We start from the raw sequence: 22,776 nt of genomic DNA, 5'->3' as shown, positions 1-22,776 counted from the left end.
TAACAGAGGTTTACAGAGAACACACTGACACAAATGAATGCACGGGTGTCACAGCAATGTAAATATGTCTTTCACTAAATGTTCCTCACCAACATGTGTGTCCTTTTCTCTGTGTGAATGATGTGTGCCAGCATGTAGCGCCAATGTCACATCCCTTTGCACCGTTGGCCTTTCAGGAGAGCCAACGTATACAATATCATTGCCATGCCACCATTACACATGAGCGTCTCCACGGACTCAGTGACGTGGACATTGGCTCAGTCAGCTGCTGCCTCTAATGGTTTACACAGGGACGCTGCAGATGTGGACTGGTGCACAGCAGGTGAGCGAGTGTGATGTGTGGCTTGCAGAGCTCATGTCGGTTCCTATGGAACAGACAGCCTTTGTCTGATGAGCCAATTCCGTACGTCCCTAGCTCACTGCTAGACCTGCGTGCAGAGCCTGGGTGCCATCTGCCCTCCCATGCGTCTGTCATGTTTTTAGGTCTTCAGTGTCCTCGTAATCCGAGGAGGAATCCTGTTGACGTCTCTCCTCATCATGCCAGGCCTGGCCCCTATTAGGTGTGTAGTTGTGCAGAGCAGCAAAGAAAGGAGCTGGCCTTTTCAGCCTGTAGTACAGGGCATCACCCTATCCATACAGGCACTGGTGGCACTCTTTCAGCATGCTGATCTCCTACTCAATGGTGGCTCAAGTAGCTGAGTGGATGGCGTTGTATCTCTCCTCTGCAGCAGTGGTAGAGTCTCTCACTGGTGTCGGGAGCCATATCTGCAAAGGATAGCCCTTATCTCCAAGAAGCCACCCCTCCATCTGAGCCAGTTCAGTGAACAGTGGTGCAGCCAGGACTGGCACAAGACCCAGGTGTCATGGAAGCTGCCTGAGAAACGGTCACACATTTGCTGCAAGCAGCCGCGGTGTTCACATACCAGCTTCACTTAGATTGAGAGGGCTCCTTCAATGTCTCTCCGCATCATGTCTGCAGGTGGTAGCCTGGCAGTAGGCCTGATGGCCACATGAGTGCAGTCTATGAACATTATAACCTATGGTTCTCCGGCAACGGTGCCAGAACTACTTGCCCTCTGGGCCCGGCTGTGAGAGTCCGTCCTGAAGCAGACATCCTCACTGGCCCTCCAGTGCAGGGCATTGGTGACCTCCCTGATGCAGCGGTGCACTGCTGACTGTGTGACTCCACTAAGGTCTCTGGTGAGCCCCTAAAAGGCTGCAGAGGCGTCAGGCTTGAGAACCGCTACCACTATGAGGAACAAAGGCATGGGATGTCCACCGGAGCCCATGGGCTGCAGGTCATCCTTCAGCAGGGCACAGAGACGTGTCACCACCCTCTCTATATGCGCAATCTCCTCTATCACTAGTGCTCTGACATCCAATGGCATGTCATGTGGGGCCTGTACGTGCACAGCAACTGTAATGGTGGGCTCCCCTTGGGGGCTGCTGCTCCTAACCGGGGGCCTCTACGTGGATTACACCTACCTGGGACGCATACGGATCCTCAGGAGCAGAGGATCACACAATGTAGGATGAGCCATACCTATTTCCATGTGATAAATAAAGTTGAACCCTGCATGTATTCGAAGGTTCCTAACAGGGCAGGGATTGGTGTTGACGGGTACATCAGCTGCTTTCCTGGATCAATTATGTGGCGTGCCATGGCATTGCCCATCTTGGCCAACACTCAGAGTGGCACAGCATTACCACATCAAGATCATATCAGCTGAATCGATTGCCCCCACCATCCATAAAACCTTAATGTTCCTACCCTTTCTGGCACCCTCCCCACACACATGGTGCCTAGTGTGCCATTGCCCCCTCACAAACACAGAGTGTACACTGTTAATGGAGGGATGGTACACGGTACCTCCCTTCATGCCATCAGAGTTTTCCCTCCAGTAATCCCAGACCCTCTTCCTTTCAGAATGCAGTTAGACCCCTGTGTATCCCCCCCCTCCCTTTAAGAATGCAGAGTTAGACCCCTGTGTATCCCCTCTCCCTCCCCCCTTCCGTAATGCAGAGTGAGGACCCGCCGGCTTTTCAGATCGTGAACGGGATGGCACATGACAGCCGCCTGTTCAACAAAAAATCCGGCAGTGTTGGTGGAGAGGTGGCGGGCTGCATAATCAGCACAGGTAATGTGAGAATAAGAAATACTGAAATGTTGTTTCTACAGCTTGTGGAAAGTTACCAAGAAGTCATTTGTACTCAACATAATGAAATCACTGAAAAAGAGAACTGATAAGGGGGTATGTAAGTAAAGACCTTAAGACAGTACATCACTGACAAAGAGAACTGATAAGGGGGTATGTAAGTGGAGACCTTAAGACAGTACATCACTGACAAAGAGAATTGATAAGGGTATGTAAGTACAGACCTTGGGACAGTACATCACTTAAAAATTGTGCTTAGGCAGATAACAGAGAAACAGCAAGAGTTAGAACAAAGGATGTAGTGAATAAGAAACTGCCCCACAAGGATAAAGGCTGACAGCTGCAAGTTAAAACACACAATGGAGAGCCAAATAAGGTAAAACAAAAACAAGAGTTAGGGGCTAGAAAGTTAGAGTAGGGGGAGAAGTAAACAGAGGAGGAGACTGTAGCAACCATAGGATAGGTTAGTGTCATAATATGTTATAACCAATAATGTAAAATAAAGGCGTAGACAAATGGATTTGTATTGTATAAACATGAACTGAATATGTTGATCGGGGTGCCTGCTTGTAGGACACCCGATCTTGCAAGAACGTTAAATAAACTTACTTCTTCAGAGTTTGACTTGGTGTAAATTATTATCAAGTGGGCTACGTTTCTCACAGTAAGTAAGCATTCCCATACGTTAATTGTGGTGCTGCCACTGTGCGGGGGGCCACACTGAGGTCCCGCCATGGCCAGTAAAATGCGGCAGGCCCGTCTCGATGTCGCGGGTCAAGGCTGGCCTCTCCCTTCAGCACTTTACCGGCGCCTGCGCCGCGACCCGCAGCTGGTAAAATTCAGCCCTAAGAGTTGGAAATGTAATAGGCTTTGAGCAAGGGAATGAGGGGAGGGTGGGAAGAATAACAAAAGGGAAGGTCTGTGAATGGGTGGAGGGCAGGAGAGATTAAATGGAAAAAAGATTTCAAATCACTTGTTGTTGGTGATTGGCTGAAGCGCAGGAAGATTCCTGGCACCTGTTCATTGCCCTCAAGAGAAGCAAAGAGAAGTGTGAGGAAAACTGCAAGTTTAAAACTTGAAAGAGTATCTTTAAGATCCTGCACTGGAGAGGGGGCGGCGGGGGAGAACACTGTACCTTTAAGAGCTTTGGTAAAGCGTCTCGTTTCTTCATGGAATTTACGTTTCCACTCAGAGAGAAAAAGGTGAAGATTATTAATCGAGTAGCACAGTGTATCGGGGCCGGGTGGTTTTCTTTGTATAGAATTGCAATAGTTATGTGTTGATAGGGTTTGCAGTGACAATACTGTGCTGAGACTGGAATGGTTTCTGCACGGTCTCTGCTACTGAGACTGCGCCTCCACAACTTGCCTTGAAGTTTTGAGGCTGAGGGTGGCTGTCGTCACGTCTCCGAATGACAAAGCAGGAAGGGATGGCGGCGGGAGTGTGAAACTTTCCTGGTTTTTTTTTTACCGAGCGAGAACTGCGAATTAAACCACCCGCGACGCCAATTTGAAGCCAGCTTTTAACCAAATTAGGGCATTTGAACATTTCACACTGGGCTATTGCTCAGAGATTGACTTTATTTTGAAAGAGGATTGACGAATGTGTGGTGGACAGGAAAGCTCGTCATGCTGGTTTCAATGAATTTCTAAGCAAAGTGTCAAGGAATTGTAATCAGAATGAGATCTGCCGCCGACAGCAATCAGGGTCGCCCCGAAGTAGTAACTCGGGGCAGTGGGGTTGCAGCTGGTTCATCTTCCTTATGGAACTGGAATTACTGGATCAACTGCTTCATGCAGGAGAAAGTCTGCATTTCCTTCGCGCTCTGGGTTTTATCACTGCTGTTTTGGGTAATTGCTCACATTATGTAAGTATAACTAATATTTTATTTCTGAATTAGAAGTTCACCCCCTCTTGCCAAGTGAGCAGGGAGGGAGAGATTGCTCAAGTCTTGCGATCTTACTCTATCTCCAGCATGAGGAGAGGGAGCTGGAATATCATTGCTGCAAGAGCACTCACACTGGGCGAGAAATGGAGCTACCGTCACAAGGTAACTCAGTACAATAGGCTGGAAAGGAAGAGCTGTTAGACATGATGCGGTAAATGTCTGGATAATCCACCAGTCAGTTGAGGCCCAAATTTCAGGGCCATACAAAACTAATTGGATGGGAAAGATGGCTTACCAGAGGAAGGGGCTTCAGTGGGTCTTTTTTGTTGACTTTTCTTGCTACAAATACAAGCAGAAACAGAAACGATCAGTTGTCGGTCAAACTTTTTGATATTAAAAACAAAATACTGGAAGTACGTGACAAGGCTATCAAGATAAGCAGGGATCCTATTTCAGCTGGAGAGCTTTATCTGCTTTGTATTTCCAGCACTTTCTCTTCATATTTCAAAAAAGGAGCTTTCCTTTTTGAAAGGCTGTGCATCACGCCCCACTGTGGAAGAGCACATAATCAGGGCTGACACTTAAATTGATTACTGAGGGACAGCTGCATTGTTGGAGGTACATCCAGGGGTAGACTGGCCAAATGGAAAATTGGGAGCTTTCCCAGGTGCCGCCTTGAATGTTTCCTAACGCTGAAATACAGGCGCCTCCTTTTCTCTGAGAATCCCGATTAATGTCACTCTCTTTTGGGGGAGCCAGCCTGCCTTTGGGTGTGTCTTTCAGATGTGAAGTTAAGCCGAGAGTCCATGTGTATATTTGAGTGATAAAAGATCATGTGGCGCTATTCGAAGAGCAAACACATCTCCTGGTATCTTGGTGAATATTTTTCACTTAATTCTGATTGTTCGTTCATTTGCTCCTTGTGTGGCCTGATTATATATTACCTGCTGCATATGCATGCAACAGAACAGTGACTATACTTCAAAATTAAATCATTGGTTGTAAAGCACTTTGGGACATTCTGAACACATAACACACTATATAACTCCTTCCTTATTTTGACAGTTCACACTTTATTCCTGAGTTTCACAAAGCATCAATTGAAACTCTTGAGGCAAAATTGCATGAATTAATATAATGGTATCAATGTTTTAAAGTGCGCCAAATTCTATTTTAATATTTTAGCAGGCAATATTAAAAAGAAACAATAATTTGGATCAAATCTTTTTAATGTATTTAGTATTTGTTTCATGTTCCTTATTCTATAAATTGATAATTTTGTAGTATATAGAAGATATGGCATTCCCTTTTCCGCGCTATGTTATTTATTGCACAAATCACAATACATCTAGCATTGCAAATGATTGGCAGCTGACCATTTGTCGATATGCACCTTTTGAGACCCCTACCAACAAAATATAAATAGCAGTGTATAAATCATGGAGGAAGGTAAGGACTTCCTTCTATACTTACGTGAAAATAACACATACTTTGAAGGGTATTACAAAATGTAATTTTTTTTTAGAAGTTGAGATGAGACAAATAAATTGTTTGAGTATTTGTTTGACATTTCATCTACTCCTGGATTATTTATTTATGTCTGTTAATATGTAGAGTACTGTTGTCATTAGATCCTCTTCTCTCTCTCTTTGGCCTCCTTGTCTCGAGAGACAATGGGTAAGCGCCTAGAGGTGGTCAGTGGTTTGTGGAGCAGCGCCTGGAGTGGCTATAAAGGCCAGTTCTAGAGTGACAGACTCTTCCAAAGGCACTGCATATAAAATTGGTTGTCGGGGCTGTTACACAGTTGGCTCTCCTTGCACTTCTGTCTTTTTTCCTGCCAACTGTTAAGTCTCTTCGACTTGACACTCTTTAGCCCCGCCTTTATGGCTGTCTGCCAGCTGTGGCGATCACTGGCAACTGACTCTCGCAACTTGTGGTCAATGTCACAGGACTTCATGTCGTGTTTGTAGACATCTTTAAAGCGGAGACATGGACAGCTGGTGGGTCTGATACTAGTGACGAGTTTGCTGTACAATGCGTCCTTGGGGATGCTGTCATCTTCCATGCGGCTCACGTGGCCAAGCCATCTCAAGCATCGCTGGCTCAGTAGGGTGTATATGCTGGGGATGTTGGCTGCCTGGAGGACTTTTGCGTTGGAGATACAGTCCTGCCACCTGATGCCAAGGATTCTCCGGAGGCAGGGAAGATGGAATGAGTTGAGACGTCGCTCTTGACTGACATATGTTGTCCAGGCCTCGCTGCCGTAGAGCAAGGTACTGAGGATACTGGCTTGAAACACTCGGAATTTTGTGTTCCGTGTCAGTGTGCCATTTTACCACGCCCTCTTGGCCAGTCTGGACATAGCAGCGGACGCCTTTCCCATGCGTTTGTTGATTTCTGCATTGAGAGACAGGTTACTGTTGATAGTTGAGCCTAGGTAGGTGAACTCTTGAACCACTTCCAGAGTGCGGTCGCCGATATTAATGGATGCAGCATTTCTGACGTCCTGTCTCATGATGTTCGTTTTCTTGAGGCTGATGGTTAGGCCAAATCGTTGCAGGCAGCTGCAATCCTGTTGACGAGTCTCTGCAGACACTCTTCTGTGTGGGGTGTTAATGCAGCATCGTCAGCAAAGAGGAGTTCCCTGATGATGACTTTCCGTACTTTAGTCTTCGCTCTAAGATGGGCAAGGTTGAACAACCTGCCACCTGATCTTGTGTGGAGGAATATTCCTTCTTAAGACTTGAATGCATGTGAGAGCAGCAGTGAGAAGAAGATCCCAAACAGTGTAGGTGTGAGAACACAGCCCTGTTTCACGCCACTCAGGATAGGAAAGGGGTCTGATGAGGCACCGCTATGCTGAATTGTGTCGTTTTGTATTGTCATGGAATGAGGTGATGATACTTAGTAGCTTTGATGGACATTCAATCTTTGCTAGTAGTCTGAAAAGACCACGTCTGCTGACGAGGTCAAAGGCTTTGGTGAGATCTAAGAAAGCAACGTCAAGGGGCATCTGTTGTTCGCGGCATTTCTCCTGTAGCTGGCGAAGGGAGAACAGCATGCTAATGGTGGATCTCTCTGCTCGAAAGCTGCACTGTGCCTCAGTAGACATGCTCAGCCAGCTTCTGGAGTCTGTTTAAAATGACTTGAGCGAAGACTTTCCCCACTATGCTGAGTAGGGAGATTCCATGGTAGTTGTTGCAGTCACCGCGGTCACCCTTGTTCTTATAGAGAGTGATATTGGCATCGCGCATGTCCTGTGGTACTGCTCCCTCAGCCCAGGCAAAGCAGTTCATGGAGTGCTGAGAGTATAGCAGGCTTGGCACTCTTGATTTATTTCAGGGGTAATGCCATCCTTTCCAGGGGCTTTTCCACTGGCTAGAGAATCAATGACATCACTGAGTTCCGATTTTGTTGGCATCTCGTCTAGCTCATCCATGACTGGCAGAGGTTGAGCTGCATTGAGGGCAGTATCCGTGACTACATTTTCCCTGGAGTATAGTTCTAGGTAGTGCTCCACCCAGCGGTCCATTTGCTTGTGTTGGTCAGTGATCATGTCCCCTGATTTAAACTTGAGGTGAGGTGATCTTCTTGATGGTTGGCCCAAAAGCTCTCTTAATGCCATCATACATTCCTTTGGTGTTTCCGGTGTCGGAGGCCAGCTGCATACGACTGCATAGGTGTTGCCAGTAGTCATTTGCACAGCCCCTGGCTGTTCTTTGTGCAGCACTTCTGGCTACTTTGAGTGCTATAGATCTTAACTCGCTGGGGGCTTTCTTGTAGTTCAACAGTGCAGTGCGCTGAGCAGCTATGACAGGTTCCAGCTCTTCAAAGTGAGATTGAAACCAGTCTGCATTCTGCTTATCGCGTTTGCCAAAGGTGGTCATTGCTGAGTCATAGATGGTATCTCTGATGTGGGCCCACTTCGTCTCTGCATCCCCTGTAGGAGTGCTTTGAAGGACTTTTTCAAGTGAATTTCGAAACTTATGTAACAGCTGTGGATAAAAAATTCTGTTCGTGTTGATGCGTGGCGGCCCTTCTGCTTGGAGTGATGTCGTGCTGTTTGGTGCTGTGTTGCATGTTAATATGTAGAGTACTGTTGTCATTAGATCCAGTGCAGATAATATTCAGTGTAGTACTAAAGGAATGCTGGGAAAGAGATTGTCTTTTAACCAAGATATTAAACTGAGGTCCTGTCTGCCAGTTAAAGATCCTTGCAAAGTATTTGAAGAGATGAGAGTACTCTGGTACCAAACCAACATTTTTCCTTCAAACAAAACCATCCATGAAAGGGATTGGTTGTTCATTTCATGCCTGTGGCTACTAGTGTGATGTTACTTGCCCAGAATGGTAGCCACATTTGTTTATATAAGTGTGCTTAAAAATTGTGTGATGCATTTGAGATATTTTGATTTGAAAAGCAACTCATAAATTAGATTTATGGCGGACAGCCATAAAGGCGGGGCTAAAGTGTGGCGAGTCGAAGAGACTTAGCAGTTGGCAGGAAAAAAGACAGAGGCGCAAGGGAAGAGCCAACTGTGTAACAGCCCCGACAATCAAATATTTCTGCAGCACCTGTGGAAGAGCCTTTCACTCTAGAATTGGCCTTTATAGCTACTCCAGGCGATGCTCCACACACCACTGACCACCGCCAGGCGCTTACCCATTGTCTCTCGAGATAAGGAGGCCAAAGAAGAAGAAATTAGATTAAAAATGATGATATACTGCCTGTAATATCCTCAATGGCCCAAAGTGCTGCCCAACCAATTAATTTGTTACATTTGAAGTGCAATCACTGCTGTTATGTAGGCAAATATGGTAACCACAAAGAGCACATGTGTGATTTTTGTTTGGAGTAACCAGTAAGTCTTTATGTCCAGGTCTGCTATAAGTGGAGTTCACCATTTGAATTTTGCCATTTAGGTTTATATTAATGCTGCTGATATTTCTGTTACTGCTTCTGTTATTCATATCTTTCCTAGGTGGTTTCACATCATGAAGAGTTTTTTTTAAAGTAGAAAGAAATTATGGTTGTCATATGTTGCCATCATGTATGTACTAAATGACAGTTGTCTTATGTCGTATGGCAAGAAACAGTATTACTCAAAAATATTACGTTGTCTTTTACTAGGATATCCTATAACACACCCATGTTTAAGCTCTGCACAGCTTGACTTGTTTTATGATTCAATATTTATTGTCATTTGGTATATAAATGATGGCAACCAGTCACTGTCAATAAATCGGTTGTTGACTGATTCGAATTTCAGTTAGCTTTAGAGCTAAACATGAACTAGAAGGGTTGACCAAGGCATTTGACTGCCTGTCTATTTAGTGCTTTTGGATATATTAGAGAAAATTTTTTGGAGCAAATTCTGATCATAATCTGAGTGATCAGGACATATACTTAAACTCATCTTCTGAAAACTTCAGTGTCATTACCTAGTTATTTCTGTATGTTTTTCAATAAGTATTGCCTTTTTTAAAATGAATCATTTAAAGAGTTAAAGGTTACTTATTTCTCATGATGAATCTGTTTCCAATTTTATTCCTGAATCTAAGGTCTGGATTCTAGCCTGGAGGTGGGTTTTGTGCAAGAGGGCTGTTGTGAGGTTGGGAAAACCAGAAGGACGGGTTTCCCACATGTCCTGCAATATTTAACTGCAGGGCTGCTTGAAACCTTTCATGGAGTTCCTAACCATGAACAGCCTGAATGACAGGCAAGAGGTCTTTCAAGTGGGACACCTACTTCACAGGGCTTAAGGCTGCCAAAGTAGGTAGGTGCACTGGGGGAGTGAGAGAGATCTTGAGCGAGTGTGATAGTGATCGGAAGGTCCTGATCACGGGGTGGGGGGGAGGTCTGATAGTGGTCAGGGTGGGGAAGCTAACAGAATCCTGGGGTGATATTTGCTGGGTATCTTGTTCGGACTGGAGAAAACTCTCCTGCTCCTCCTGGCCCACAAGTAGTGCCATAAAGGCATTTACTTGATGGATTGAGCCGTTCTCACCGAGGCCTGGGATACCTGGCTGCCTATGGCAACAATAAATGACTGTTACAACGAAGCTGCCTGCCTTCATTCTAATATTTAAATGACCAATCCACTTCCCATGAGCAGATTGGTCGCCCACCCTTCTCTCGCCTCCGTTAAGATTGAAAGTGGGCTGGTTTGATGCAGGTTCAGTTCCTATTCCAGATTTTTGGCATCTTAACCTCTGTCATGACCTCAATCAACCCGCTTTTGGGAGTTAAAATTCAGCTCTTAATCTCTGGAAATCAGAAACATCAGAGCTATTGTATTCAACATTTCCTTTGTTTAATTTTGTTTTCAGACTCTTTTACTTGCGCTGCAAACGGAGAGTTTGGAGAGAAGAATCTTTGTCTTGTACCATCTATGCTTTTCTGGGGAATATGTGCAACATGTTTGGAGCACTGCTTGCAAAACAATTGAGTATTCAGGTTGGTGTTCACTGAATCTCATTTTACTTCAATTGGTTTCATATCACTAGAGTCAAAATTTCCCTTTGGCTTTAACACCAGCATTTCACAAGCTTTACCTTGGTAGTTTCTCGAAGGGCTCTTGTTTCCCAGTTTCTCCAGAATCTGCTTCATTTTATTGATATTTCTTTTTCTGATTTCGCACCGGTCATCTCTGTTTTTATTTTAGCCTTTTTTGCTATTCGAAATCTAGTCATTTATGGATTCTTATTAATTCTTCATCTATTCAGTTGTTTCCTCCCTTTTGTGGTATTTCTCCTAGTTCTCTCTACTATGAGTTTTCTCGAGCCATCTTGTTATTTTAAACTTGCTCATTTCCTCTTCAGAACTCCCAGCTTTGGCATTTGTTCTGTTAAATGTTTTGGATACTGAAGTTCAGAAATGATTGTTTCAAGTGCCTTGATACTTTTTATTATTCATCTTAAACTTCACCTGAAGTTCAGTGCTTTTTGTTTATTTAGAAACCATATATTGGTATATTTGTTTTAAATTTAGTCTTAGTGTAATTTAATATATATACAAGAACTTGGGTTTCTATAGTCCTCGCATTTGGAAAATTTACAATTTGGACTTTCTCGCACCACTTCAAACCTGTGTTCTCAGCAAAAAGACAGTCTCCATAAGCCAATCTGTGTCTTTTTTTATTTGTTCATGGGATGTGGGTGTCACTGGCTAGGCCAGCATTTATTGCCCATCCCTAATTGCCCACTAAAGGCATTTAAGTCAACCACATTGCTGTGGGTCTGGAGTCACATGTAGGCCAGACCAGGTAAGAACAGCATGTTTCCTTCCCTAAAGAAAGATTTGCACCAGTATATATGGAAATGAATAAGATAGTATGCCACAGGCACCATTATACTTTTACAAAGCTATTGCATACCAGATATAGTGCACTGTCTACTATGTTCTCTTCTCCACTCTAGTAGGTGGTAATATTATCCTATCAGAATGTTGTATTTGGGCTAAAACCTCTTATTTATTTAAAAGTGATGTCATTTATTTGCATATGACATAATTACACAAGTAGAATTAATACAAAAAATGAAAATGTTAGTCTATGAAATTTGAAAAATAAAACAAAGCATGCAAGTACACGTCTTACAGCCGGGGTCGATTCGAAAATGAAGACACGTCAAGACATGCATCATAGGGCCTCAGTCACCACGTCCGCCTCTTCCAGTAAGTTAAGTGTGCCAAAGATTTTGTGCTTCTGCTTTTTGCTGTTTACATCCTTTAAGTCCTTCTCCCCAAATAAAATGCCATAGACACAATGAGCTAAAATATACAGATTATGGCTAACTAACCCATTTGGTCTGAATACAGTATAATACTTCACTTGCATATTGCAAAATCTTTTTAAAAAAAAATACAAAATCTTAGTAACCCTTTCCAGTATCTTTTGACTAAAATGTCTATCTAAAGTCTTCATATAACACAGAAATTTTCCTGTTTGAGACATGGGCCCTTTGGCGATGAGCTGAGAAGGCTGGCAAAATGGTGCAGGAAGGCATCGGAGGAGGGGGGTGGTACCCGACATCCTCCTATTGCCATGCCATTTTGCCAGCAGTGGGAAAGTTGGCGGCTCAGACTCCCTCCGGGAGTGTCCAATTAAGGGACATTTCCCACCTCTGCAGGCAATTTGCCTGTATTGGGAGGGCCTGCTGCTATGTGGGGAGGCCTGTGGGTGAAACATGGTGGCCTCCCAGTGGTCTTCGAGGTGGAGAGAGCTGGCCCCTTGGCCCCTCCTTTTTATGGGCACACTATGGCCCACAGAGGGCCCCCCCCCCCAATGGCCACCCGCATAGCAATGGTGCTGGTGCTCAGCGACCCTTGGCACCCACCCCTCCCCCATCGCTGGACCTGCCTGGCTCTGGTGTCACCCAATCCAACTGACCAGCCTTTGATTGCGCCTGACCATTGAGGTGCCCTCTCTCTGCAGCTGCAATCTCAGCAGTGGCCACTGCTAGCGTTGGTGCTGCTGAGCCCCCGGCCCTTTGACCTGGGCTGGCAGCTCTTGAAAGTGAGCCACCACCCACTGAAGCGGAGTCGCCTCCCACTTTCGGCCCCAGTGGCGGGACTTCAGCTGTCTCCATAAAATTCAGTCCCATACTTCCATCACAAAGAAACCTTGATGTGGAGAAATAATGTAGATACCAAGTTGCAGGGGAGGAGGAACAAAAGCACAGTTGTAGATAAGGGTCAGATGCTAGGCAAGTCTGCACCTCCTAAAACCATGCTGAGGCTACGCAGCAAACAAAGAGAGGTTGGCCATTAGCAAAGATGCATCAAGAGTAGATACCCGATGTAGATGGATTGTTTGCTGCATGCCCATCATCTTTCGTAGATGGAAAGATGCCAACCAACCAATAAATAAGGGTCTTTGCATAGCTTTTGAAAATTGTAATGATGAAACAGAGGGATATAGAGAGAGCAGCAGTACAGTAGCTGAAGGAGCAATCATTGATAGTGGAATGGAATAATTACGACCAGGTGTTAGAGCTGTGGAGGCAATAACTGAGCTAGAGTGGGATAAGGCAGTGAAGGGATTTCAAAACAAGGATAGGAGTCTTAAAATTAATTTGCTTGGGCATGGGGAGCCAGTGGAACTTGGTAATAAGTGTGATTGGAGTGAGGGATTTTTACAGGTAAGGAAGTGGGTCACAACATCTTGAATGTGTTCTCTGTAGAGGAAGAGTGTTGAAGTCATAGGGTCTCATAATGATAAAGGGATATATTAGACCTTTAAATGTGGACCGGTTGAGGCAGAGACAAACAATATTTTGATGAAGAAAGAAAGTGGTATTGGTTACTTCTTAAATGTAGTGTAGGAAGCTCAACATGGTGTTGAAAAATACACCTTTGGGCATAGAGTAAAGGCCAAGAGGGCATTGTTGCTGATAAGAGCTGAAGATGATGGTTTTGGTGTTGCTGACATTAAAACTGGAGGATTGTTCATTAATGAGCAGTTTGTTTTTATTTTGATTGTCTCTGTATTAGGAACTGGTGATGTACAGATACTGAAAATCATGCTTTTCTTTTCCACCTGATTCTATTAAAATATTTTTACCTAAAGGTTCAGATCCAAAATATTTCTTTTATTAGCTAGCTCATAGCTTATTAACCTAAACAATTTTTATCTAGACTTGAAGACTTACAAAAATAATCAAAAGTTGAATTGAGACAGACTGGTAAGGCTTTGATATTAACTCGGAGATGAAATAACATTGTTACCAATTTCAGAATGTCATTTTTGTTCAGGTTTACAATGCTAAATTTGGCCCCAGTAACCATTGCACTGTCTTAAGTTTACCAGCCTATATAATTCTTATTAATGCAACAATGGGATTGTAGGGAATCTCTGTGTGCAGATTTGGCTCTGATGGCAAGAATGTCTTTAAAAGGATAGCCTAACAAAATATGCTGGGTTTTACCATTAAACAAGCTTTCAAAACTACACTGATCACTTCACACGGTTCCATCACTTTTTAAAAAAAAAAATGCCAAAAGTTTTGTTTGAATGGAAAAGGTCTAATCAACAATCAAAACACATTAGAAAGAAATTCTCACATTTTATATCTTTATTTCCAGGTCTTTACAGCAGCTTATATGGCAGCAGTGGATATTCTCCATTTTTTATTAATCCTGTTTCCTGTGTGTGGTTCAAGATCCAGATCAAAATCAGGTAGAAACAATGAAGGCCAAAAAAGCATTAGATTATCTGCGTTATTGAGCAGTCCTGTAATTTTTCATTATTTTCTATGTTAGATATTTGAATCTGTTTATCAATAAATTGTTGACGATTATAGCTTTTTCTCCTAGTTATCTGTATGTTAATATAACACGGAAAGGATCGTCACACATGCTCTCTGGAAGAGCTATATCCTGTTTGTCTCATTTTCCTGCCTATTCTCCAGAGTCATCTTAATTTTGAATACCTGTATTAGAACTCCGCTTAACCTTCTGTACTGTAATGAAAATAGTTCTAGTTTCTCTAATCTGTACTTGTCATAATTAATTTCTTCTGGACCCTCTCCGTGGCCTCAGAATCCTTCCTAAAATGAAGTGTGCAACGCTTGGAAACAATATTGTAATTGCTGCATAACCAATCATTTGGACAGATTACTATTGCCCATTTTCCACTCAGTGGTCCAATTGATAAAATCTAAGATCCTTTGTGCTTTTTTACAACTTGTTCTCCAACTTTTAAAGATTTGTAGATCTGAAGTTTTGCGTGTCGCTCCTACCACACTGTTTAAAGTTTTGCCAGTTAGGGTATAACTCTTCTTTATTTTTCTAAAATGTATCACCTCATCTTTCAACACATGAAATTTCATTTGACATCTATCTGGCCAATCTACAAACCTGTCCATCTCCTCGTGAAGTTGCATGCAGTAAAATCATGCTGCCTATTATTGTGCCATCTCTAAATTTTGATTTTGTCAATATATATCAAATTCCAGATTTATATAGAACTTTTAGGAACATAGGAACAGGATTAGGCCATTCAGTCCATCGAGCCTGCCCTGCCATTCAATACGATCATGGCTGATCATCCACTTCAATGCCTTTTCCCATACTGTCCTCATATCCCCTTTTGTCATTGGTATTTAGAAATCTAACATAAGAAAAAAAATACCAAGGTAATTCGTAAAAATATGATTAGATAAAAATTGATACCAACTCAAAGAAGATGTCAATAGGAGGGGTAACTAAAAGTTTTGTCAGAGGTAGGATTTAAGGAGGGTCTGAAAGGAAGAGGGAGAAGTGGATAGGCAGAGAGTTTTAGGAAGTGAAATCCAAAGCTTCAGGTCCAGACAGTTAAAAGCACAGTTGCCGAAGGTGAGGTGAAGGCATTAAAGGATTCTTGGAGGCCGAGTTGGAGTAACAGAATTCTCAGTGCTGCAGGGGCTGAAGGAGATTACACAGATCAGGAGGAGAGAGACCAGAAAAGGTTTGGAATAGTTACATCTGGAGGTGAGAAAAATATAGATGAGATTTCAGCACTGTATGTTTTGAGGTGATGTTAAGTAGGTGGTCTTTATAATGGTGAGGATATAGGGTCGGAGGCTCAACTTGGGTCAAATAGGATGTGAGGTTGTGAACAGTATGGTTTAGCCTGAGATAGTGGTTGGAGAGGGGGATGGAATTGGTGGCAAGGTAACAGTATTTGTTTGGGGAAGGGTGCGAAGACAATGGCTTCAGTCTTTCCAGTGTTTAAGTGGAGGATGTTTTAACTCATCCAGGACTGGATGTGAGGTAAACAGGCTGTTAACAGGCTGTGGAGCAGTAATGTCATCAGCATACATGTGGAACTTGATATGATGTCTTTGCCAGATGTCACCAGCGGTAGCATGTATAGGAAAAAGAGCAGTTCAAGGACAGATCCTTGTAGGACTCGGAAGAAACAGTACAGGGGTGGGAAGAGATAATATTGTAGGAGATTTTCTGGCCACGAATGAATAGATAAGAGTGGAACCAAGCTGGATGACAGAAGAGAGGCATTGGAGGAGGGTGGTGTGGTTGACATGTCAAAGGCTACAAAAATCTAGGTTAGAGAGTGCACCATGGTCAACGTTATTGTGACGTTAATTAGGACCATTTCAGTGCTGTGGAAGGGTTGTACGTGGAGTTGTAGGAAAGATGAGCAAGGATTTGGGAAGTACTAACACATTAAAGGACTTTAGAGTGGAAAGGGAGTTGGGAGCTGCGACAGTAGTTTATAAAGAGGCGGTAAGGGCAATGTTCCAGTTAAAATTTAGTTGTTGTGCGACGCCTGCTTTTTCTAGTGCACAGTCCCTTTATTTGTTTATTTTTTGCACACCCGCACAGCTTAATGGGAACATTGGTCAAGGGTATTGTAGTGATTGCTAAATGTTGATAGTTTTTTCTACTTATTTAATAAATGGAATTGTTTCATGATTGCTACACCTTTGTCGATCAAATATGTGAAATGATCAGCATAGTTAATCTAACAGATTGTGATTATTTGATCGGAAGACAATTTGTTTCTCTACAGATGTGAGTCATTTTTGAGGTGTGATGCCTTTGAGAGGTGTGCTACTTGTTGGAAATAAAATTTGATAGTAAAGATTATTGAAACTTACAAAAGCAGGATGCATCCAGCGGTGTGCACAAACTCTGATAAGGAAAGCATTAGCATTGTGTATAGTTCTGGTCTTTATATTACAAAAAGGATACAGAAGCACTGGAGAAGGTATAAAAATGATTTACAAGGATGATACCAGAACTGAGAGGTTACAGCTATTCAGAAAGACCGAACAGGCTGAGGCTATTTTCTCTAGAAAAGTGAAGACTGAGAGGTGACTTGATAGACGTCTTTAAGATTCAAAAGAGGTTTGATAAGAAGGATGTAGAGTGATGTTTCCTCGAGGGTATATAAATATAATCGTCATTAGTAAGTCCAATACAGAATTCAGGCGAAACTTCTTGTTACGACCCGGTGAGGAAGGTGTCTAGGGTCCCTCTCAGCGTTCACCTGGTCTTACCATAACAGGGTTTAATTTTAAAGACATCGTGTTTTTACCTCCCCGTCGGTGAATCCTTGTTCACCGCTTTCCAATTTAAAGGCAAAGAAACCAGCACAAATGGGGTTTCTTAGGTTTGAAGAAAAGAAATTTGAAATTTATTGAACTTAAACTCTAATTTGGTTGACTCCTACGGATACACGATGCACCAATGCTAGCATACTTACGCGACACACATGCAAACAGAGACAGAAAAGAGCAGAAGAAAAATAAAGTGGAAAAGTTTGAGGGAATATCTGAAGAGTTTTTGTTACGGTTCTTTGAGCTCACTGTAGAGTCCTTGATTGTATGTAGATCTTGCTTTTCGTTGGGGCCCAGTATTCTTCTTGAACCTTGTTTGCTGTAGGAGACTTTTCTCTCTTGGCGTTCATGTGTCTTCAATAGATTCAGAGGCTTGTGAGAAAGAGATGGGAGCAGACAGGAGAGATCTTCTCAATCCAGATGCAAAAAGTCTTTGAATTCAAACTCTCTGTGGCCAGTTCAAAAAACCCCTGGAGCAGCCAGTTAGTCATGTGACCAGCTGTTCTAACCAGTCCTGAATTGTATCACCTTAGCAGTCTGTGGAATGCTCCTCTTACACACAATACCTGGTGATCAAGGTCCATTGTGGTTTGAATGTGTCAGGGAATGGTCCGTTGTCCTTCCAAGCCCTGTTTGTTAATATGCAATTGTCTTTTCCAGCCACGACTGATCTGTTTAACAAGTCATTTTCTCGCTCCAGCAACAGTTTAAAACCAATGTTCATGACAAAATTAATGTGCCTCATTCTTGCCAGGTGGGGGCCTAGCATGACATTCTTTACTCAGAGGGTGGCCAAGAAAGTGGAACTCGCGACCACAAGGAGTGGTTTCAGGCTAATGTCACTGCAAAATTCACTGCAGTGTTGCATGCGTTTCAAAAAGATTCATTAAGTAAAGTTCAAAATGTTGGATACTTTGTTGGGTCTCGTGTATGGTTTGTCAGTTACAGGCATCCAAATTTGTCATTACCACTCCACAAATCATTTTCAGTGGGTACATTTACCTTGAACTGTTAATCTGATATTTGATGTTGATGGTCAGATTCCATTTCTGCTTATAGGTTTGAAGCTTCCTATACAGCCTATTGCTTTAGAATGCACTATTTCTCAGGTAATAAATGCATACTCTGTAAAATTATAAAATGCTACATTTTATTACATGCGTTTCCATAGTCATGCTTTTATGGGTGTACATTAGTACTTTTAAATGCATTTGTCTAGAAATTGTTGACAACTGCAGTCTTTTATTATACCCATAATGTATAGCTGTGGGGTATACTTAATATTCTTATTGGAATGCCATGTGCAATTAGAAAATTTGAAATTTAGGATGAAGTTTTGAAAATTATAAATTTTCTGTGGGAAATGCTGAATCCTGAAAAATTCATATTTTAAATCACTTAAGGGCAACTATCCTTTTTGTAAAAAGTTTAGCTACTTTTGATAAGCAAGGTCAGAAACATATTGGGAAGACATATAACCTATAAAATCATTCAATATTATGGGGAATTTTGATCTATAATTGTGCAGTACACAAAGCATACACATACCCATATAGGAACATACAAAACTGATGGGCAGGAAAAGCTAGCTGGTCTATCAACCTGTCCCATACGTTACAAATTAACCATCATGATCACCACTGCTCCCCACTCACTAACAGCAATGTAACATCCTGAGAGGGGGAAAAAAATAGTAAAAAAAAACCTCAGGCCAATTCAGGGGAAAAAAGGATTTGGGGACACTCTTCTCCAACGCATCTAGGCGATCAAAACAAGTTCCTGGGGAACACAGTAAGAACAAGACACATCATCCAAAATCACGTGTACCTTTGCTGTTCTATACTAAGGAATGTAATTGTAAAGAGACATCTCCAAGTCTGTTGTATTGTTTGTATTCTACAATCAGATCAGCCAAGACGAAGGAATAAAAGAAGAAGTAGTACCATGTTCATGGTTTGCCTACCTTTTGCTATGAGCACAAGTTACTACTTCTGGGCTTCTCCCATTGCTCAAGTGGATTTTCATGGACCAAGAAGGAAACTGCTTACCACATTACTTCAGGTAAAATAGTACTGAGGCGGTCCATAGGCTGCTTATTTAGACCAAACAAAAATCATCTGGGCAATTTACAGATTGAGGAAAGCTTGAATTAAGTCCTTGTACTTTCAGCCTTGTAGGATATCAGTTCCTAATCTGAATGAAGTCCATCAGCATTTGTAAATATAACGACATTGATTCAATTTTTGTACTTGGAGGTATTAAATTATTTGACCATTCCAGGCCTGGGAGTTTTGCTTTCTGTCGCGTATCATGATGCTGAAATCTGTCATTGATACCATGTCAAGTGTGAATGTCCTAATTTGCTGTCTCAGCCTTCTGAGGTCATTTGATTAAAATGAGTTCCCAGAAAAGGTAACTAATTGTACCATTTATTACAAAGTACTTACAGTACAGAAGCAGGCCATTTGGCCCAAGCTGGTGTTTAAGCTCTACATGAGTCTCCTCTCAACTACGTTCATCTAATCCCATCAGCATATCCCTCTCTTCCTTTCTCCCTTGCATATTTGTCTTGCTTCCCCTTAAATGCATCCATGCTGTTTGCTTCAACTACTCCTTGTGGTAGAGAGTTCCACTCTCTAGGTGAAGACATTTCTCCTGAATTCCCCATTGAATTTATTAGTAACATTTATATTTATGACACCTAGTTTTTGTCTCACCCACAAGTGAAAACATCATTCTGTTTATCCTATTAAAACATATAATAATCTTAAAATAATCAGTCATGCCTCAGTCTTTTCTAGAGAAAAAAGCCCAAGCTTGTTCAATTTTCCTGGTAGGTATCACTTCTCAGTTCTGGTATCATTCTAGTAAATCTTCTTTGCACCTTCTCCAGTGCCTTTATGCCCTTTTTTATAATATGAAAACCAGAACTGTTCAGTGTGGCCTAAATGCTCCTATACCAGTTTGACATACCCTCTCTACTTTTTGATTCTATCCTTTTATGGCGTTATTCACCTGTGTCACAACTTTAGTGATTTTGTTTATCTGTACCCTGACATCCCTCTGTTCCCCTTCCTACTAACCTTGCACATATCTATATTGAAGTTCATTTGCCAATTATGCATCTATCCTGCAAATTCATGAATGTCGTCTTATATTTTGTTGCGGTCCCCCTCTGCATTTACCTCACCCCTCAATTTGATGTCATCCGCCAATTTTGAATTTGTCCTTCTGATTCCCAATTTCAAATTGTTTATGTTAATGGTGAAAAACATTTCTCCAGGTGCTATGTGGAAGCTCAAAATTCACAATAGTTGTGAATTTGTACCTGTATATATCCCTTTTTGATCTGGCGTCCCAAATAACGCGTAGATGGCTGTCACTGGGATATTTCTAGAGCAGTTCTTTTCAGGTGGCGTTGAGAATCAGTTTGGCAGGCTTTCCAGGAGAAGTGTGGCATCAGGGATTTCTGGCAGGCTTTTCAGGAGAAATGCAGCATTAGTTTCTCTATTTCTTGCACTTGATTCTCAGGAAGTTCTCAAAGAGATGGAAGAGGGTGCTGATGATGACTGCTCTCTTGGCTGGTTTTCTCCAACTGCACAACAAACTGTCCAAAGTGAAACCAAAAACAGCATTTCAAGAGTCAAGCCTCCTGATCCCTATAAATCTTGACTTGTCACTTCTCTGCAAACATCTCCCCCCAAGTCAAGAAGCCCTGCTGGGTATTTATATGAAGAAAAGTGACTTCCAGTAAATGTTGTTTTCAAACAAGACCTCTCTGTGTCCTTTCAATGACCCCAATGAAAAAATACAGTCCAGTATTGTTAAATTGTTCAGCCTTCGAATGAATTCATCTCCACAATTTAACTATGAATCTTCAAAATAATACTTAAAAAATATGGAAGCACTGTCATAACACCTGACTGTAACTAGAGGGTATATATTTAAAATGATCACCAAAAGAATAAAAGGAAAGGTCAATAGAATTTTTTTTCTATAGAGGGTTGTTAAGACGTGGTTGCCTTACCAGAAACCATTGTCGAAGTGACATCCATAAGTAGCTTTTTCTAAAAGGAAGTGGATAAATATTTTAAAAACAAAAGGGTATGGGAAAAGAACAGGGGAGTGAGACTGAGTGGGTTGCTTTGTGCAGGCACGATGGTTTTGCAAGTTACAGACAATCTCATTTCTTGTCGCTTGATTCAATATAGTCATGTTTGTGCCGACTGCTGGGTTAGATGTGTATGCTATTGTCCTTTCTTAAACACTGGAGAGGTGTAGGTAGTGTTTCAGTAAGAACAAGTCGACAAGTACCACAAGGGTTGCTTGTGCTTAAGCCAGATCTGCTTGTCCGTAATTGGAATACAAAAGGGATTCCAGCTATAATCTTAAGATTCTGGATTACTCTAAAAGTCTATATGAAATGCCAGAAGGAATTTTTCACATATTGCTTTTCTGTCAATGGTATTTGCAGTTAATGTAATCATCTAGACCTTGGTTCCTTGTATTCAGGAGTTCTATGACAATATCCTTTTTAATGTTCAGTCCAGCTGTGCTCTTCTACAACAAATCATTATCTTCATCAGCAGCTGGAAAGAGGTGATATTTCCTCTGAAATCATAGCAATGTTGATGCCCTAGTGGTTTCTGTAAGTCCTTCAGAACCTATAATAAATTCACAAACATTCTGTGGCTTTCTTTGCCACAGTTTCACAGTACTTACTCTGAACCTGATATCAGGTACTCCTAGATATGAGAAGGATGCTTTTTTTTATTCATTATTGGATACTGCTTTACCTTCTATGCAGATCAGTAACCTGCCACAGACATGGCTGCATTTCTTTTTGTCCATTCCTGACAGGGGTTTCTTTACATTATGTTACGACCAGGTGAGAAATGTGTCTAGGGGTCTTTTTCTGTCTTTACCTGGTCTTATTGTAACAGGGTTTAATTTTAAACACTACATTTTGAGCTCTCCCTTTGTGAATCCTTGTTCACAACTTTCCAATTATAAGGCAAAGAAATGAGCACAAACAGGCTTTCTTTGGTTTAAAGGAGAAAGATGAAATTTATTAAACCTTAAACTGTAATACGGTTCACGCCTGCGGATATATGACTCGTTCACGCTGGCATGCACACGCAATATAAACATGCAGATAGGGACAGAAAAGAGCAGAAGAAAAAATAAATAGAACAGTTTGAGGCAATATCTTGTTGCTGTTTCTCGAACTCGCTGTAGTCCTTGATTAAAGATATGGACTTGATTTACATTGGGGCCCAGTAGTCGTCTTAAAACCTTGTTCACGTAGGAAACCTTTCTCTCTTTGAGTTTCATGTGTTTTCGCAAGATGCAGTTTCGTGGGAAGAGATGAAGGCGGCCAGACGGGAGAGGAGATGTTCAGTCCCAGGAGCGATCTTTACTCATGAGCACACGGCTTTGTCTCTGCTCCAATTCCTTTGTTGGGAGTTCAAATGCAAAGAAATTCCCAGGTTGCTCAGCAGGTTAGTCATGTGACTAGCTCCTTATATGGAACAGTCTCTTCAAAATCCTTTGGAAGTTCAAATTCTCTGCAACAGCCAATTAGTCATGTGACTAAAACTGGTCTGACCACTTCTGTGTATTGGAGAAGCAACTACTGGGTCCCCATTGTTTCGACATTGTCTGGTACTG

At 42.1% G+C, this 22,776-nt stretch overlaps 1 protein-coding gene across 3 annotated transcripts in view; it reads left to right on the top strand.

Annotated features, from left to right (window-relative positions):
- Window positions 1-3,574: 3,574 nt before the first annotated feature.
- tmem44 (transmembrane protein 44) overlaps window positions 3,575-22,776 on the top strand; it is a 73,597-nt gene continuing 54,395 nt past the window's right edge. For 2 of the 3 annotated variants that reach the window (XM_068042281.1, XM_068042280.1), the window contains exons 1-4: window positions 3,575-4,023; window positions 10,375-10,501; window positions 14,129-14,222; window positions 19,013-19,167. In XM_068042281.1, the coding sequence (XP_067898382.1) occupies window positions 3,836-4,023; window positions 10,375-10,501; window positions 14,129-14,222; window positions 19,013-19,167 (564 nt within the window). In that variant the 5' untranslated portion in view covers window positions 3,575-3,835. Of the gene's footprint in view, window positions 4,024-10,374; window positions 10,502-11,648; window positions 11,720-14,128; window positions 14,223-19,012; window positions 19,168-22,776 lie in introns of those variants that run through there. The other variant, XM_068042282.1, reaches the window with a different exon arrangement.

The sequence above is a fragment of the Heterodontus francisci genome, chromosome 11, assembly GCF_036365525.1.
Source record: "Heterodontus francisci isolate sHetFra1 chromosome 11, sHetFra1.hap1, whole genome shotgun sequence".
Taxonomy (NCBI): Eukaryota; Metazoa; Chordata; class Chondrichthyes; order Heterodontiformes; family Heterodontidae; genus Heterodontus; species Heterodontus francisci.
This window is presented reverse-complemented; position numbering and strand designations above follow the sequence as displayed.